The sequence below is a fragment of the Pinus tabuliformis genome, chromosome 4_2 (assembly GCF_031772625.1).
Source record: "Pinus tabuliformis cultivar Carrire ecotype Pingquan chromosome 4_2, CPIR1, whole genome shotgun sequence".
NCBI classification, from domain to species: domain Eukaryota; kingdom Viridiplantae; phylum Streptophyta; class Pinopsida; order Pinales; family Pinaceae; genus Pinus; species Pinus tabuliformis.
This window is the reverse complement of record NC_142304.1, coordinates 178,031,726-178,048,961: the sequence shown is the minus strand read 5'-3', so window position 1 is coordinate 178,048,961 and position 17,236 is coordinate 178,031,726. Positions and strand designations below refer to the sequence as shown.

The window sequence follows — 17,236 nt, the reverse complement described above, 5'->3', positions numbered from 1 at the left end:
TAGGTTTACATAGCTCCCAAACTTTAAAAAAATATTATTAAATTTTATATAAAAAGCGGAAGATTAAATTAAAGTGAAAAATATATTGTTTGAAACTAGGAAATAATCTATTTTTATTTTAAAAAACACGGAGATATGTAAAATTTTTAGTAGGATTCGATGAGTGCGAAATTTTGAGCAGGCTTTCCGAAAGGGTTCAGACTGGTCGATTTTAATGAACAAAGGTTTTGAGTAGATGTACCAACTCTGGAATAATTGAAAAGTAGGTGGCTAACGGCATGTTCCATGTAATGAATTAGTTAAGTGGAATGCTTCGCTATGACCACGTGCGTGGCGTTGCCCTTTAACTCAAAATAGCCACCACACTAAAGTGTTCCCAGGGCAAAAGGCCCGATTACCCAGGGCAAAAGGCTGCCACCTAGGAAGTCAGCACTGGCGTGACGTGGATTATAACAGATAGAACAATTAAATAATTAAAAAAGGACGGGGGAACAAATTATTGCATAGAGTTTACCTTTTTCCTATGCAGATTCCCCCTGTATTTGCAGGGTCAACTGTCCAAAAAAAGCACATATCGAGAGCGTCGACATATACAACAACCCACCACCGCCGGTGGAACCACCGACTTTTCCAGAACGGAGGCGGCGCCGGTTGTGGTTAGTCAGTCGTGACGGCAGAGGGGCCAGGGCTCTTCGCTCCCCTTCGAAACGGCGTGCCGGGGCATGGTACTTCACGCTTCATTTTGTCCGTCGTTATATTTAGAGGCACCGTTGTTGCCGGTGGCAATTTAGCGGTTCACCCAAATCGGTAGCCATCCAGAGTTCCATTTTTTTCTTTGCTTGAACCATCTGTTTTTTTCTTTGCTCGAACAATCTGGAGTAAGCAAAGGCAAAGAAAACAGAGAGAGACAGTCGGAAATGCCGTCGGCAGTCAGGGAAGCGAAAGGGAATGGCACTAAAAGTAATCAGAATGGAAGTATCACAGCAAGGAAAACGATGATTGACGAGAGGGACGTGTTCATTTCATGGATTCGAGGTGAATTTGCAGCGGCCAATGCGATAATTGATGCGCTGTGTAATCATCTGCGGAGTGTGGGGGAGGCAGGGGAGTATGAGTCGGTTATGGCGTGCATTCAGCAGCGGCGTTATAACTGGATCTCCATTCTTCAAATGCAGCACTATTACTCTGTCGCCGATGTAGCTCTCGCGCTTCAGCAGGTCACTTCGGCCAAAAAACACAGAAAGCGTAACAAGAACGGTGCTCTCCGCAGCTCTCAAGCTCCTCTTCAGTTAAATAATGCGTCGCCTGATGTTGATCCGCCCGAAATCCAATCCGGCGGAGAGAAAGATTTGCTTAATAATGGCGTTTTCGTCGATGCCAGTGAGAATAGCCAATCGACAAATGATCAATCAAGTACGGATGCCACAGAGAATCTCGATGGTAAGTCAGTGAGTTGCTTTATTACTCTTACTTGGAAATGTATAGTCCGCTGCTCACGAGTTCAATTCTCCTCACATACTGTGTGACACATGTAAATTGTTTTCCGATTTTTTCGAAAAGTGATGATGATTTTATTGTAAATCCTCTAATATTGTAAATTCCAGTCTTCGTGTAAATGGAGTGATTTTCTAGTATTTTATTGAATTGGTTGGAAAATAAGAAATGTTTGGACTTATTGGAAAGCTTTTACAATTGTTGGCGGAAAATAACGCCAGTAAATAATCATTTTCCAAAACTTCTGCCGTATGTTAACACTCCGTCAGTGTCGTGATTTCGATTCCCCTCGGGTCATCACCATAGCGAAAAAGCTAGAAGCAAACGAAAATACCTGTTAAAATCGTAATGCAACGAAAATATGAACTGTAGAGCACGTGACCCATGTGTCACCCAGGGAACTTAACGTTATTCATTAGGTTTTTGATCTGCCCTTTACATTCCCTTCTCTCTCAATTATAACCGTCTCACCAGGCAAGTTTGCTGTTGTTGATTTATTTGAGACCGTTTTCTCACAGGAGTGAATGTGGATTTATGTGAGATCATTTTTTGACAGGATGCTTCCCAGTATCACTGTAGCGGGTGGGGTGTACGTATGAAACAACCTGTTACTATTACTTTTCATTTTTTCATTTAACTAACTGATACCAGATTACATAATATATATCAAAATCCTTTTGCTGTTGTTTGCCAGATTGGAAACCAGACTAATGGCAAAAGTTAATGTTTTTTAATCCCAAATGTCTATATACTAAGCTGATACATACAAAAAAATCTACTGACCAAGACTTTATTATGCACTATATTATGCCACAGTATTGGTAAATTCCAAGTGAAGTAGAAAAACCAATAGTTTACTGAAGTTTGAAACCATCAAGAAGATGTGGAAATATCAACTGTGCCTGGAATGTCTGGATTAGATCTACTGACCAAGATTTCATTATGTACTACATTATGCCACAGTATTGGTAAATTCCAAGTGAAGTAGAAAAACCAATAGTATACTGAAGTCTAAAACCGTCAAGAAGATGTGGAAATATCAACTGTGCCTGGAATGGCTGAATTGAGCGGAGATACGAAATTTGGTTTGTTGCAGAGCTGCTCGTCAATGCTAGTTAGTCCTTCATGTTCTTCCACCCCAGGCAGGGTAACTAACTTGTCACTTAATCCAGTCTATTTTTTGTATTTATTTATGTCACTCCTATTACTTCTAATTTTTTTGTACTATTTGGTTGGGAATCGGGATATATTTTCTATATGGTGTAAGTGTGGTGCAATGTGAAGTTAGCTTTCAATGAGAAAGTTCTCCTTTAATCTGCTGCACTACAGTATTTTATTGGCTATTTTAATAATGGAAACTCTTTTTATTTTTGGGGTTTTGAATAGTAAAGTCCTTTCTCCTGTTTGAGTAATTAATGATTTGAACTTGGATCATTAACACAGTGACGCTCTCTCTCAACCACTGGACCTTTTAAAAGTCATGGATGTGAATATCCTTCCTTCAGAATAACGCTTTATATATATATTTGTGCATTTCGTTATTTCATGTACTCTTCTCTATCCAAGTTACCATGTTTTTCATATTACAGACCACTGGAGCTCAACTCAATAAACTTTTCTTTGTATGTTTTTAAAAGCCACGAATATGAATACCCGTCTTTCAAAACAGCACTTTGTATAAATATTTATGCTTTTGATTATTTCATGTACTCTTCTTTATCCAAGGTTTCCATATTTTTCATATTACAAAATTTTGTATTTCATATATATCTGGTTTGTGTACTTGTTGTACACTGTTGAATGTCTTTTTCTTGTCGAGTGATTAATCTGATGCACTGTCAGTGGGGTTTTCTTAAGCATTTTTTGGAAGTGGCCCTAACGGTAGTTGCAACTATTTGTTGAAAATAAATTCTTTAGCACAAGGTTATCACTTCCTTTTGTCTAAAGTTTGAACAAGTACAGGCTATGTAAAAGTGGCAACTCAAGATTGGTAAATGATGAAATGTGGATATTGCAATTGCAAGTGAGAAATATTGGTGCAGTTCAACTTCTTTTTGCAATCTTGACAACTAAAATTGCTACTGTAACGTGTCACATGATATTTGGGCCCATGTAGCATAATTTATTTAGAACTCCACTCTGTTATCTGCAGCATGGTGTTTGGCCTATGTACTACGACCACTGGGTGCTCTGTGGTAAATGTTGTTAAGTTGCATGTAATGTGAACTTTTCTGGATACATCCATCCAGATTCCATACAGCTAGGCCCCATGAACTGTTGCTCTTTTAGTTTTCAGTGGCGCTGTTCTGCAATAATCAAATAAATCATGAATCAGTTAAGTTTGGTTCTATCAACCTTATTTTGCACGACGTGGCAGGATTAAAAACTACAATATTTGTGACCAGAGCTACCAATTTTGTTGAATTTGTGGATTGAGCTAATGCATTTGACAGAAAAACATGAAAAGAAAAAAGTAGAATAGAAACATAAGTAGCAAGTTTCCTAACTAGGTGTCATTATTGGCTGCAACTCCTTTTCAGCATATTATGGGATGTGTGTGGCTTTAAGTATATCATTTATTTTTTCCAACGCATTTTTGTTGTCATGCTAGTTTTTTAGCTTGATTATCTTAATATTCCTAATCGTAAGTAAGGGTTTTGAGTTCAGAATTCTCTTCAGAAAGATTTTAACGAAGACATAATAGCTAAACTAGATTAAAGAACTATTACACACATTCTTGCTTCTCAAGTAGCTCATTATCTTTTTGCATTGAGAGCTATGCAGTTTTAAATCCATCAGTGTCAAAGGTTTGGCTGACATGATCCTCTGAGAGTCCGAAAACTATTTAAAAAAAGAAAAAACACAGATTGAACAAACATGCATCAGCAGATTTCTCAATTGCAGCAAGATCCAGTGAAGAGAAGCCTGATCTTGCTTTAGTGTTTGCATTTTAGGTGGTCACAAAGAAAGAGAATCAGGGGATTCAGAGCTATCTGTAAAACAAGAAGATGATGAGTACAGACAGGCAATGGTTAAGACCACAGAAAGCTTTATGGCTAATGAATTAGTGGATGGACAGTTGGTAAGACATAGGATCATATATTTCACCATTCCTCTGAATTTGAAAGTGTTTTAAGAGTGCAAACTGTATATAGTTATATTTCTATAATATACATACAAATTTATTATAGAAATTTGAGAGGGAAGTGTTGATCACAAAATGCTCCTCTTTCTAACAGAATTTTGTTCACTTGACCAGGTAAACATTACAAAAGGTCTGAAGTTGCATGAAAATATCTTCGATAGTTCAGAGCTTTCACGACTTACTAGCTTTATATGTGACCTTCAAGTTGCTGGACAGCAGGGGAAACTTAGAGGTAAGTGATACCTCCCTTGGTGACAAGCAGTTCTTCATGTCATTTATTGTTTGCTCACTCCCTATGCATGAGATCCATAACTAGTATTGGAAATTAAATCCAAAATATTAAATGAAGTTCTATGGTTTACCTGGTTATCAATCCATAGTTGTAAAGGAAATGCAAACATGTTCCTTCATTTTCTTGTTATCGATACCCCCTTTTCATCCTGTTTTACATTTTCCACCTGTTATTTTGCCTCTTCTTTTACTAGCCCATCAGCATCCCATAGGTTCAGGAATACACTTCCTGTAAAAAGGAAACTTGAATAAGCTTCCTTTAATTAAGTGCTGAACATTAGCCTAGTAACCACCTATCAAGAGATGGGCGTTTCCATACACCTTTTATCTGAGCATGTGACCGCTCTCCTGACTTAATAACCATGACAGCTTCCATTATTCAGCTTCTCCTTTTTGGGGGCTGGCTGGTCCATGAGGGGCAAATGTGTTTATTTTTTGAGGATTCGAACATAGTGAGGGCAATGGCAACTCCATGTTTTCGCTGACCTGGCTTATCTCTTGTGATTTCCTTTGCAAAATGACTGGTAGATACATCCTTATATATGTTCTTCAGATATTAAAGAAGTACAAGATCAAGTCAATCTTCTTTTGCGAGTCCCGTCTTCTGATTTTACGTTTTTGAAAAAAAATGATATATTACATAGAATTTTCAGTAATCTTACATCAAGTTTTGCATCAAGGGGCGAAAGAGCTGTTCACATGGCTCTCTCTTCTTACATAAGCAAGGAAACCTATCACATCAGCCTTAGCCCCCATTTCTTCAAGGTCATTATCTTTTCTAAAACCACTGATAGCCTAGTTGCAATCTGAACAGCAAAGTCAGTTCTGAAGGCTGAGATTTTCCCCAAAAATGAAACTTATGGAGCCCAAGAAAAAGCATTGAGGATTCTGCTGAAATCCGTTCCTAGGAGGACTGAACCACTCAATGTATTCTCTAAGAACACCCCTAACACCCCCCTCTTTCTGGCTACCAAAACAGAGGCCTTGGCTACTACTGACAATGGAAATGTGTTTTAAGTTTTAACTGCCAAACAGTGCTTAAGAATCATTTACCCCAAAATATGTGAGTTGAAGGCAGGCTTAGTTTTCCAAATGAGCTGGAATATTCATACAATGCTCACTATTTGTTTCGTCCCATATTAATCTTGTTTTGACCTTCCTTTTTCTGCCTTATAATTGCATCCCTCTTCTTCATTGTTGACTATTTTTTCTTCATGCAAGAGAAATAATTCTCTAGTGTAGTAGTTTTACTCTGAGACATGCTGGTAAGGATATGTCCCTGCTTGATGGACTCAGTTTAGTGCAAGTTTTGATGCTATAGTTGACATTTGGCATTGATGCCTGAAAATTCAAAATATCTTTCCTATCGTTCCATACACACCAAGGATCCTGTAACTTACTGTTCCATCTTTGAATGATTGTAGAATTTTGGATTGGAACCTTTGGTCAACTCAGGATAGTATAGCAAATGCTCTACACGTGCATTGCTTCCAATTTACTGTTTTGCCTTGTTTTGGGAGAGAACTTAGAATAAAGGGGTTTTATGGGGTTTTTAGGTGAAATATGGTATGGCGGAGTTAATTTAATAATGCGCGGGAGGAATTTAAACTTAGGACAAGGGGGGTTTTATGGGTTTTTTAGATAAAATAGGGAAATTAATAAGGGGAAAATGATTTTTTCAAAGGGGAATGGGGTTCACACTAGAGAAAAGGGGTTTTGGGTTGGGAAATGACCTTTGGAGGGTAATTTGCTAGGAAAATGTGTGAAACCAAAGGGCAAGGGTGAAAATGAAGGGAAAAGGGCATTTTAGTAAGAAATGATGGGATAATGGGGAAATTAGCAAGTATGTAGTGGGGGGGTGAAATGAAATGATAGAAAGTTAATTAAATTAGCGTGTGAACATCTTTTCAGTTTCATAATTGCTCCTGCACAATGAAGCATAGGATTTAGCATGATAAATGTGCTTATGCTTTCAACAACTTTGTACTTCTGCAACCTTTCTTCTACCTACTCTTTACTTACCCTAACATTTTTTTTTTACTTAATTGGGTGCATTTAAGCTAGCAAACCCTTTCTTTCATTTTTCTTTTGAAAATCAAACTATCTAATTCTAACCTTATATCTTCCAATGGCTCAGATTAAGCTTATGAGTACATTTTATTTCTCTACCTAACTACTGATCCGCCAAAATTAAACAGTTTGGCTAGATCTTTATTCTCTAACTATAAACATGAAATTTAAAGCATGAACTAGTCAAGATTAAACTATTTGACTATCATGGGTTGTGGCATTTATGACAAGCTGCACACAACCAATATTTTGCACAGTAAAGTAAAAAGTAGTGGCACTTGGACTTGCACACTTTCATGATCTATTTTTGTTTGGGGTTCATATATATTTTTTTCATTTTTTTGATATTTTCTTATTCTTTTTGTCCTTTGATATTTCTTTTAGGACATACTCTCTTTACATTTTTTTATTTTTAATATGGAAAACATTTTGCAGAAAACAAAAGTATGTACAATATTACAAGACTTAACCATAGCCAATTCAAAATTATGAATCCTATTATTATAGGACCCTAACAGGTTCCACTCAATTTCTCTTGTGGATCTCAACATGATTTCCAAGATAGTGTGAACCTCCCTTATTCGATCAATATTCATTATTTAATCCAAAGAAGTTATTTGCTGGTAATATTCACGCTTGCTTGGTGACTGTAGAACCATGGCTCCTTTGGTCTTCTCTTTTTTATGGTTTTAACTCTCTTTCAAGGACACTGCCTCTTATAGGGGGTTCCTCTAGGGTTTTTCCTAGGCTTTAACCCTCTTTCAAAGACAGTGGCTCAGTTTGAGAGTTCTATCAAGATTTCTTTTTGAGTCTATAAAGGCAAGTTGAGCCTAATGGACTCTTACAGTGCACATGTGGTTGTGCCTGCATAGTGGTCCTTCTCCGCTTCACAAGAATGGATTGTTGACTTTGGATCTAGTATCGATCAGTTTAGCGGGATTGTCCAAGTCTTCACAAGGTGCTAGGATGGTACCACATAGGACAAGTGCCCACTATCACCTCAGCGCAAGTCCCCACTCTCTAAGCCCAACTCCTACAAAAAGCTATTGGAGGCTTTCCTAAAAAATATCTCCAGCACAGATGAGTAGACTAGTGCCTAATATATATATGGTGAAGATAGGAATTGGTTATGTAAATTCACTGATCTGTAACTGAAATTAAACACAGAAATTAGGCAGACCAACAAACAAAATGACTCAAAACGTGAATTATTTACCTCGAAGATCAGCAAAAGAATGAGTGATAAATACCGTTGCCAAACAAGAAATTCTTTCCTCTGTTTTGCCCTTGGATAATTGGCTGTGATTAAATAATTTCCTTTCTATTCTGTACTTTTATATCTTCAAAAAATAGTCAGAAAACATAGAAACCAACAAGCTAATGGATCTTTGGATGCCACCCAAAAGTGTAAAAACACTCTAGATTGATAGATCTATGGGTGGGGAAGCTTGGGTTGCATGTAAATGACAGTACTAACAACCCAAAGCCTCATACCTGTGAGTATTTAAGAGTTTCTAGCAATCTGGAAACCACTTGCTGTGAGTTTGGAATGAATCCCCACTAGGTCAAAACCCAGAAATTTATATCAAAAAGGAAATTAATTCTATAACAGCTGGATTATAATTATATTAACTCCAAAAAATGAATTATATGCTATTATATTAAATCTGGAAGTAAAAAAAGGGTACAAGTGATAGATACTTGCTTGGTATCTCCCTTTGTATGAGTGTTTCGCTAGATTTGCTGTAAGTTTTGTTGCAATAAATTGCAGAGATGCAAAATGCTTGAAACAACCTCATAAAATATAAAATTTAAGAGCATAAAATCAGAGGGTAAAATATCTTGGGGCATAAAATTAGATCTAGTGCTTAAATGCGTAGATCTACTAGCTGGTAGGGTAAACCATAAAACTTCAAAAAATTAGGAATTTATTATATTTTTGTATTTTTGTTTTTATAAATTAGAAAAATAAAAGGATTTAATAATTTTTTGAGATTGGTTACTGTAGTGAGGCTGACTTTGGCCTTGATCTTACCTCCCAGAGTCCCAGATTGTGATCACAACTCCTTCCAATTTAGCTACACATTGTAAAAGTTTAAACTAGAGAATGAGATTGGAGTGTAGCTACTATCACATCCAATTCTAGTTTAAAATAGTGGTACTAGATACCAAATCATACTGGAAATATTTTCTCTTTCAAAATGTCTTCAACAGCTGGGCCAGCTATGGCATCAAGTAGGATCTCACCCTTGGACACCTAATCCTCTAAGGGTTGGTGTGGAAGCTAAATAGTTTAAGGAAGTCCAAGAGACATTAGAATACGAAACAAAAGGTCATATGAATGTACTATAGATGTATATCATTTGTTAATAATAGATATACTCTCATGCTTATCTTTAATATTATGTTGCTACCATGTATGTGTTTAACATGGTATCAGAGCAGGCGTACTCCTGCCCTACTCCAATTTGAGCCACTTGTTGTGGCCTCTCTGTGCATGTCAGTGCTGCATTCCTACGGATAAAACTACTATTATTGTGTGCATGCCTATTTCATGCTTCACACTGTCTGGCTGACCTCTCTCAGCTAGATTTGTGCTGGAGGTGTTGTGCTGGAGGTTGAACACTGTGCATTGAAACCAAAACTGGCACGCCATTTGGTATGTTATTGCAGTTGGTATGTTATTACTCATAAGTTGATTGATATTATGTTGTGATGAATTGTTGTGTATAAACATTGTGTATGCACATTTATTACCACATATACGCACAATTATTGCAGTTGTAGTATATTCATTTAACGCCATACCATTTCTTCGCATTACCATACCTCCTCCCATTGCAAACGACTCTTGGCATTCCTCAGTTCCATTTTTGGATTCTCTGCCTCCACCAGCAGCTCTTTTAACGCTATATGCACAATTATTACCACCAAACACTACCGCTCTCCATCCAGTCAGAACGTTGTCTCCATATCCGAGCGTGGTTTCCGTAGCCCATAACACTACGCTCTGTTTATGTTGTATGCTGTGGCTCCCCGCGGTTCTGAAATTTTCGTTATATTGCCTGTCCATAACGCTCCATTAATTTGTTGTCTGTTGGAAATTCGCTCCCTCACACCCCTCAGTGTTATATACTCACTTCGGCCTCACTATGGGTGCCAACAGTCGCACCCTTCGCTCTGAATGCCAACAGTCGCACCATACATCCGCTCTTTCAACATCGCAGGCGTTAAATTTGAGGCCTTTTGTGTCTTTTGAGGCGATTTTGAACTATTCTTTTAATGGCTTTAAAGCTAGGTGCCACGAGGTTGGAATTTGCTCGAAGATCGAAGTTCGAATCTCTAAGGGAGGTGATTCGAGGTCCAAAGCATGACAGGTACGGTTTAGAACTGAACTGATTGAAAGTCTCAGGTTCGAGTCTGAAGTTGAGTTGTTTGAAGTACGAAACGCTGGCTCGGAATTGTCTGAAGTCCTAAGTTCAAGTATAAGCATAAAGATTGAGAGTGGTTTTTGAAATTGAAGTTCGGTTTGAAATATAAGGCTACTTGAACTTTGAAGCTTTAGGATTGGGGAAGCTTGAGAGTCATGGCTAAAGATCGGCGGGAGATTGAAGTTAAAATCTTTGGTTAAGCTTTTTAAGCTGAGAGAATGAGGGCTATTGGTCAAAACAAGTTTGAAGTTCTTGTGTTGAGTGGAGATCGAGATTAAAACAATTGAAGACCGTAAGACGAGAACAAATACACAGGCAAAAAGCCGAATAGGCTATTACACAGTAAGAAACAAAAGAACGTAACAGTGCACAGTAACTGTTGGATCAGTCGGATCAATGGACAGGGTTAATGGAAGATGAGCGACAGAGATCTTATCGCAAGAGATTAAGTTAAGAAATGGATGGATCACATCAAGGCACGTGTCGACAGAAGGGTGGAAAACGTGCAAAATAATGAAGCGGTCTTTGTAGGCGGTAAGAAGTATCTCGCGCGCCCTAAAAGCTGTAAATGGTATTTTGCAAATTCATGCGGTTAACCTTAGCGGGTGACACGTAGCACGAGAAAACCACTTTTCTCGCGCACTCTCGACTTGTTATGCATCATGCAAGATTTCACGCGAGATTACGTGATAGCCGTTGGGTCACGCGGGATTGATCGACAGTGGAGATCGACCAAGCTAGTTGGCGAGCGGGTGACGCAATAGTCGTTCGATTGGACGGGTCAGATCTGACGAGGATCACGATGGAAGATGCATGTGAGTTAATTTAGATTTCGGACACGATGTGGTTATTAAAAAGAGTTTAAGGTTCAGAGTGATCGGACCGTCTGTTGAATGGGTGATCGGACGCATATCGCTTCCGAAAGTGCACGCAGGTTAATTTTAGAAATGGACGCGATAAGGTTTTATACAATGTGATTAAAAACTCGTTGAGTTCCAACCATCAAGATCGTTCGTTGGTTGATTGATCAGACGATAATCGCGCATGAACATGTGCATGGGTTAACAGACTTGTTGTGACCCGATATGTTATCAAAGAGGATTAAATCTTATTTGAATTGCTGTCATACAAGTCAAATGATCGTTTCATTCCGGCTGTGTTTAAGCATATTGCATGCGAGAGGAGTCACACGATTGTGTGAGCTGCGATATTGTGAAGGAAACTTGGGCACTTAAAAGAAAAGCTAGTGTTGATTTCATAGGTTGGTCTATTAAACTTATTAGCACATAAATATCACCAATCCAACTCATACGAAGCGGGTGTTGATATACTTTGTCCTGGAAAGGATCTCTGTTTTGTTGGAATCAAGAGACTTTGGGAAAGGCTTATCAATTTCTGAAGGCGAAGGGTGGAATGCAGTAGCTTTGTTGTCTTCAACATTACCTCTAAACTGGAATGTAGAATATCTACTTAACTGTGCATTAATTCTCTATTGAAGTTTGTACACTCGTCCGTTGGATAAAACGCTAGATTGTGAACGCATATTTTCAAGTTGATTGAAGGTTGGTGTTATATGTGCATTGGAGCTACAATATCCCTGTCTGAATGGTATTAGCACCTGTGTGGATGTGTATTCTAATTGCATATATGGTCTGTACTTTGTGATAGTAAATCACCAAACCCTGTATCTGAGCCGCGGGGAAGAAAGTGAATATCCTCTCCGTGTTCAAAAAATAATTTCTGGCCTCTCTGAAAACTGTTAGCAAGAAAATCAATGAGAATGATAAGATTGTCTGAAATTTCAAATACCTCTGCTATGTCAATGACAATCACAGATCCTTCATAAGTTTTCAGGTACAAACTCCTGAAGAAAGAGTCCACTTGTTCTTTACGTGTTATTCCAGTCAGTATAGGAGGAATATCTCAAACGAGGACAACAAATTGTTCTAGTTGATTCTATCTGTGGCTAAGAAGGATATTATAAAGTCGACTTCCATCCAGTTGAACAAAGGTAGAGGAAGGTTATCGATGTAAGAGCACAAAAGCAGTAAGAACTATTATGCGACTTTCTAGAATAGAGGATATTGCAGTAACATTGAATTGTGAGTGACTGTTGCTTCTTCCTCATTGGTTAATAGTTGTCATCGGTTTCTTTAGAGTGTAATTTTGACATTGGAAAAATGACTCAAATTGGTGAAGTATTAGAGTTCTTGAAAACTCTGATACAATCTACTTCTGATGACACATTCCAAATCAACAAAGGCTCTCTCTCAGAAATTCAGACTTGTCTACAACATGCACAAGAAAACATTGCTTTTTTGCAGCTTGAATCTCAACTACAACAGGAAGAATTACAACAGTGGAGTCATCATTCTAAACCTGTTTTTGTTATGAAGATTGAAACAAACTCCCATAAACAACAAGACAATAATATTACAATTGATTTAGATCCAGTGCCCAATAAAGCAACAAAGTTACATGCAGATGAAGATGTTCAGTTTGCACTTCCCAAGCCCATCATCAGAACTTGGGAAGAGCTTGTCCATAACAAGCACAGAACAGGTCTTGGATATGATAAGGAGGTTTCCTTTCATATTCCAGATTACTCAAAGCCCATCCAGTTTCAGAGTGCTAGATTCCTTCATGACAGTTCACCTTCAGCTGTTCCAGATTCTGCCCCTCTTCCACAGCAACAACAACAGATTGTGAAATGCCAACATTGTGACCGAGTTGGCCATATGAAAGATCACTGTTTTGATCTTCATCCATGTAAGCACTGTCATAAAACCAGTCATTCTTCAAACAAATGCTTCAGAAACAAACCTCCTACAAGAACAAAGATTCATCTTGGATGGATCGCTTCTTGGCAATGGGCTTCAACAACCAAGAAGATATTTCACTCATACAATAGGATTTGTTCACGAATATTGAATAGTCTTGCAGTTGAATTTTCTCCATCATCTCACCTTGTATCTGACAGGGGGGGAAATGATGGTCATCTACAAGCTTCAAAGCCACATCAAGTGAGCCTAAGCCACAACCTGCCATACGAGATTCAGAGTTGTAGCCAAAGACAAAGATGCCCCTGAGCATGCCTTCAGTCGGTGATACCTCTTCAAAGAATTGGGGACACTTCCTCTAGCAGAAGACTCCAGCTTCTTGCCAGTTTTGGAAGAGTTCCAGGAATTGCATTAAGCATTTCAGAGTTGGTGGTAATCGTTAAACCATCACAGGTTGAGACCTCCCTTTTCAGGTTGAGGTTTTCCCTTTTATGCGGGGTGAGACATCTCTTTCATGGTTGAAGGTTTCCCTCTTCAAAACATCAGGAGCACTTCCTCTAGCAGAAGACTTGAGTTTCATGCCAGACTTGGAAGAGTCCTAGGAACTGCACTAAGCGTTCCAGTGTTGGTGGTCATCCTTAAACCACCTCCCTTTATACCAACATTTCAGAGAGCACATTTAGCCTAGTGACGCCATGCATTTTTGCACATTTTGTATTACAACTCTCTTCTTGGACTCATACATAACCCTTCAGATTAAGGGAGGGAATGTTGGACACCTAATCCTCTAAGGGTTGGTGTGGAAGATGAATAGTCTAAGGAAGTCCAAGAGACCTTGGGATACGAAACCAAAGGACATATGAATGTACAATAAATGTATATCATTTGTTAATAATATATATACTCTCATGCTTATCTTTAATATTTTGTTGTTGCCATGTATGTGTTTAACAGTTCAACAATTAGGTTTGACTACCTCTTAGCACCAACAAGGGGCAAGATGAGGTCTAGGGCCTTAATCTCCCCTTCCACATGACTCATTGTTCCTGAATGGATCAACCCAATCACCTTGTGGAAATTTGGAATACCTATATCTACTCTATGAAACAATATTGCAACAAGCTAAGAAGAAAAAGCGTAGAATAATCAACCCACATAAAATTGTTTGCACTTGGAAAATAATTTTTATTGAATGGCATATGATCTTATTGTTCAACAACTTCTAATGGGAGGGGGATCTAACCTTACATAATTTTTCCTGTAACGACTAGTTTGACTTTCTTCCAAAATAATATCATTTGACTTGTATCCATATGTTGGAGATTAAGTCACTAGATAATAATAATTTTGTGCATTAATATAATGAATTAACCCACAAAGGGACTCGACTTGGATTGGAGAGGCAATGTTGGGTACTTGGATTCCAATGTGTGGTTTGATTTGACCTTGATAGAGCTAAATGAGAGGAATAGTAGCTCAAGGACTAGCTTTGGTGGCTTCAACAACTAGTTTGACCTTTCTTTGACCCCCATGTGTGAGTTTGCATGCATTTTAACCAGTTTGAAAAAATGCCTTGTGGAGAAAATGCTCAACAAAATTAGCCCAATGTTTTTCTTGAGGAAGGTGAGCCACGTCATGAAGATTCCAACGAGCTATCACTTTCCCAATTTGGACTTGGGATGTGACCTCTATGCCCACTTGAATCTTGCCACGTGAACTAGAAATGAGGTCGATTTTTGCTTGCATGGGTAACACCTTGCTTGACTGATGGATTTTAGCCTCTGGGTTTTGTCCGAGCATGATTCATTTCAACTTTGACATAAGGTTTGTCCATGCATGTCAAGAATTGACCTTCTTTGGCCATTTTTACCCCCAACATGGCTAGGAGAGAGAGTGAAACCAACTTAGAGGAGTGATTTTGCTTGAAATAACCTACTTTCATCAAAATTTCAATGTGGCATGTTAGGTATGCCTCTTGATGAACATTTTGAGCCACTACTAAATTTTGGTCTTGGGAGCCCTATGCATTGGGATTCGTTCACTGCCCCTAGAATGCTATGAATTGAGACTATCACGTGGAGAAACTGAATTATACTACACCATGGCCAAATGAGATGCATTGTCTATGATACATGATGTTATGAATAAAATATATTTAGTATAAATAATGATGATAATTGTAATAATGATTAGTTAATTAGTAATTAGTGTTGAAGAGGCATGTCTAAATGGGACGACTTTCCATAAAGAGGCACATGCCTAGTATATAAGCAGGCTCCTCACTCTCATTTGTAACATCATTCTTATTCATACATTTTAATATATATTCTTGTATCCTAAATGGAGATCTACATATTCCAAGTCTTCTGGAGTATTTAACTTGAAGAACGAACTTTGTTCGTTCCACATGACCACGTGGAAAAGACATAGGTGCGTTCCTAACATGGGCTAGACAAGTCCTACATAGTGTGATCACCCCCACAAAACCAATGGCTCCCCTAAGTAATGTGTCCCAAGAGATCCATTTCAAGGCCTCCAATCCTATTTATAATGAAAGGACTTGAGAATAGAGACTAAAGGGATTGGGCATGGCCAACCATCATAGGCGTAGCATATCATATACATAATCATCACATGTCCTAAAAAGCTTTAGACTTGCATCTCTCTGGTCTTACAATGGTGTTGTCATGAAAAGTACTAGGGTACCCCTCAAGGGGTAACAAGACCCACTAGGCATTTGATTGAGTTTTAGTTCGACAATGTTGAGATACAGTTTGAGTTTGAATTTCCTGATGAGATTAAATAAGATTCATCATCAGTTTCATCCATATACATATTTTAAAACTTCAATATATTTTTTTTCTACAAAAAAAAGGTCATTTATTACTTCAAAAAGATGAACTTACATCACATTTAGGATTCATGCTAAAGCACAACATAACTATCTATTCCAAAGGATATCTACATTAGGATTGAGTCCAATTACATTAGCTATATAGACAATCCATATTGCAAAAATACTATTACTGTATTGCCAATTAATTTCTTTTTCATAATTAGACTCAAATTCTGATCCCTATATAACCAAAAAAGTGGTAGTCCCCTACCTATCCAAAAAGATCCAAAACTAATGATATCCACTGACAAGATAAATAACAATACAACAAGAAGATTTTAAAGAAAGGAAAAGAGAGTTGTGTCATCGATAACACCCACATTATCCTCCGTTGTCTTTATCTTAAAACCTCCAATTAAGCTCACAAAAGATATGTGAGAACGTAATCAAATGAGACTTTTTCTTCATAGCTGAGATCTGATCCATGTGACTTGAAGCCCATATTTTGCAGTGAGGACTTTCCATTTACCTTATCCATAGTGATATTGAGTCTCCATAAACCTAGAGGCTCCTCACATTCTTCTCAATTTCTATTTGAAGAGAGCCGCTTGAGATGATAATTCAACTAAGTTATTAGTCCATTCTCTGAGACCCAATGAGAATGAAAGATGAGAATATTTTAAATAAACACATCCCCTTGCACCACATCTTCCAGAATTACCTTGTGAAACACCATCAAAGAATCTGCATGATCAAGATTTATTGATCACTATTGATCCAATTTTTAACTATGGCATCTCCGTCACATTGCCCCTATATTCCTCAAAACAAATTTTCACTTAGTGGAAAACTTGCTTTGGAGAAAAGGATGCATTTTGGAAAATTATATTGTTTCTAGATTGCCAGATAACCCAACTGACAACAATAGGAAAGGCTCTAAAATTTCTTACTGCTTGATCTTTGAATCAAGTTTTGAAGGATTTTGGTAAGGATTCCCTTTCTCATTTTCTAGACCTTTCAATAATGTTTTCAAGGCTACGAGTACCTCTCTTGAGAAATGGTAGCCCACTAACATAGAAGCAACATTCTCCTCATGCTCTAGGCACATTGTACAAATGCTTTGCCCCTATCTAACCTTCTTTTAAAGGAACTCCCACGTGGGCACCTTGTTAGAAACTTGGATAGTGCT

At 37.9% G+C, this 17,236-nt stretch overlaps 1 protein-coding gene across 1 annotated transcript in view; it reads left to right on the top strand.

Annotated features, from left to right (window-relative positions):
- Nucleotides 1–592: 592 nt before the first annotated feature.
- The window catches only part of LOC149168744 (RNA demethylase ALKBH10B-like), a 65,546-nt gene continuing 48,902 nt past the window's right edge, over nt 593–17,236 (top strand). The window contains exons 1-3 of the mRNA XM_089428408.1: nt 593–1,440; nt 4,449–4,576; nt 4,754–4,871. Of these exons, the coding sequence (XP_089284534.1) occupies nt 918–1,440; nt 4,449–4,576; nt 4,754–4,871 (769 nt within the window). The 5' untranslated portion in view covers nt 593–917. The remainder of the gene's footprint in view (nt 1,441–4,448; nt 4,577–4,753; nt 4,872–17,236) is intronic.